At 39.9% G+C, this 2,790-nt stretch overlaps 1 protein-coding gene across 1 annotated transcript in view; it reads left to right on the top strand.

Annotated features, from left to right (window-relative positions):
- Positions 1 to 524: 524 nt before the first annotated feature.
- Positions 525 to 2,790, top strand: part of LOC149787511 (uncharacterized) — a 144,533-nt gene continuing 142,267 nt past the window's right edge. The window contains exon 1 of the mRNA XM_089973631.1: positions 525 to 700. Within this exon, the coding sequence (XP_089829757.1) occupies positions 619 to 700 (82 nt within the window). The 5' untranslated portion in view covers positions 525 to 618. The remainder of the gene's footprint in view (positions 701 to 2,790) is intronic.

Here is a 2,790-nt window from a genome sequence, read left to right as displayed (position 1 = left end):
AATTTTCAAATAATGAGAGAGAGAGAGAGACATGCCTCGTAACAAGCAAAAAAGTGGCTCAAATAATAAGGAGTGTTAACAGCGTATCGCGCGAACTCACCGATAACCTTCACGACCTGTGCAACAAATGAATGTGATATTTTGTCTCTGAATGAAAAGTCTATGATAAATCATGCTTGAAACTCCAAAAAGTCACTTAGCCATTGTGTAATCAAGCTGAGAGATATGAAGAAATAAATTGATATCATTATTCAAAATTCGTTATAGCACAAGTAAAACGTTCTTAAATCTGAAAGTGGTTTCCTGAAACGTGCTTCTGGTAGAAACTGTATCATTCGAATACATGAAACAAAAAACCGATAATATGAATTGAGGGATTGAGGGATAATCACATGGCACGTGCGGATGACTATCGCGTCTGATATGAATGAAGTAGAGCTTGATGAAAATATCTGCTACCACGAACAGCAAACAAAGCTGTCAATTCTAACGGCTCGCGGCTTCCCATGTTACTTGCTAGAAGCTGTTAGTTCCTGCAGAGCCAACGAGAGAGGCGCAGCATAGTGCGGGATCAGCTGGGATAAGCACTTTGAGGAATTGCAGACGATAAGTATCGAAATGGCAGAAAACAGTGAATGCGACTACAGAATCGTAGTGGTATGTGTGGATAGCAGTCCCCAAGCTGAATGGGCCTTTGACTGTAAGTACGGATAAATCTGAAATTAATTCGGCATGTTTCAGTAATTTTTCTTTTGCAGCAGCGTGGTCGATACCGTGCTCAATGTATAAACAGAACTTCATGTGTAAATATTACTAGTCTTCGCTACCATTTTATTAACGTAGCGTCAACGAGAGTTTAAACAAGTAATCTTAATATAGTCGGGGCAAGGTAATGAAAGGTAATGTGTAATGTTTTTCGTCATTCTATTAATAAATATTGATTTTGGATGAGTATACGCTGAATAAGTTAGTGCACAATTTCATGCACGCCGAAAAGCATGTTCAGTTTGCAAATTGTCTGTCTTATTCTTATCATTAACATAAGGGGCTATACAATTATTGATAGTTTGTGTTTGGAATTAGGGGCATATCACAAGGGGCTATACAATTGTTGATAGTATGTGTTTGGAATTAGGGGCATATCACAAGGGGCTATACAACTGTTGATAGTTTGTGTTTGGAATTAGGGGCATATCACAAGGGGCTATACAATTGTTAATAATTTGTGTTTGTAATTAGGGGCATATCACAAGGGGCTATACAATTGTTGATAGTTTGTATTTGGAATTAGGGGCATATCGACTTGTATATGAGCTTAGAAATCAGCCGAGGAATATGTTGTTGTCTTTTTTATTCTTCCGATCAAAGCTAGTTATACAAGGGCGTGGATTACCTCTTTAAAACCTACCCTGAATTTTGTACGGCCATTCTTCCTTTCGTATAACAGCCAATATTTCTTACAGTTTCGAAACACTGGAGCAAAATAGTTACAGAGTAAAGCTCGAAGACGTACATGTTTGGACGAAGTGTCATTGTCACTTAAGCTCAACCCCCCCCCCCAAAAAAAAATAAAAGTTCCCAGTGAGAGAGACGGCAAGGCTACTGTGCATGTTGAGCTTGAATTATGTGTTAGGGTTTGTGCTCCGCTCTATCTCTATATGCAGAAAGACAAACTGGTTATATGTGTAAGGGAATGCAATACAAGGATATGACCTCAGACAGAACTACATGCATTAAAGCACAACTCTACTGATATGACACGGGGTCAGTTAAGGTATTATTCAGTAACTCGAACATGGATTTCACAATCTGATTGATCGATGATGGGCAGCGATCTGACATGTGCACAAGAGAATTTCCCAGTCTTAAATGCCCATTCTCGCTTTATATAAACGACATTACATTATTTGTGTTTCTGAGAACCCGGAAAATAATAGCCTAGGCCAGTGATAATTTTCAAGAGGGGTGGGTCACAAAATGTGTGGACTTAGTGCAATAGAGTTGACACATCTGTTCTGAAAAGTTTGGAAATCTCACACTTATCATTAGATTTTGTATCTGTTTAGAAATATAACATAGAACATGTTGCTCAAAGAGCTAATAATTGCTGTCAACATTTCCAGACTTTGAAGGATTCATGAAGACACTCTGTTAAGAAAGATGCAACGAAAACTTTTGTAAAAATAGTTATGTTTTCTCATTTGTTATTTTTAAGTCTGTTCAAAGTCTCAACCTTTCCTGACCCCTCCGGTGGCCTAGTGGTTAGATCATCCGTATGGGATACGGGAGGTCGTGGGTTCGATCCCAGGCCGAGTCATACCAAAGACTAATAAAAATGGTATTAACAGCTGCCTCGCTTGGCGCTCAAGACTGGTCGACCTGGTGTCAGAATAATGTGACCTGGTGGGACATCATGCTACATGTCTGCCGCATGATGCCCCAGTGCTAGACATCACTATAAACTGCCACACTGCAGACGTCGTAGCGATATGACTGAAACATTGTTAAAGCTACGTTAACAATCAAAATCACACACGCACGCACGCACACACACACACACACACACCAGGAAATCATAGACCTACTATAGAAAGCTTAGGTACTTAATGTGAAAATTTGGTAATTTTTTCATGCGTGTACCTGTGTACTTAGAAAGATGTGGGAGCGAATTTATCTTAGATTCTAATGATAAGACGGGCACTGAGTGGCCAAGTGGTCTAAATCGCTCGCCATTACCGATCACTGCCATCTCACCCTCTGTCCGCGTGGGTTTTAGTCTCGGGCTCGGCA

The sequence above is a fragment of the Sinohyriopsis cumingii genome, chromosome 11, assembly GCF_028554795.1.
Source record: "Sinohyriopsis cumingii isolate HCF-2022 chromosome 11, ASM2855479v2, whole genome shotgun sequence".
Classification (NCBI taxonomy): Eukaryota; Metazoa; Mollusca; class Bivalvia; order Unionida; family Unionidae; genus Sinohyriopsis; species Sinohyriopsis cumingii.
Note: the sequence above shows the minus strand (reverse complement) of the source record. Positions and strands in the feature narration are given on the sequence as shown.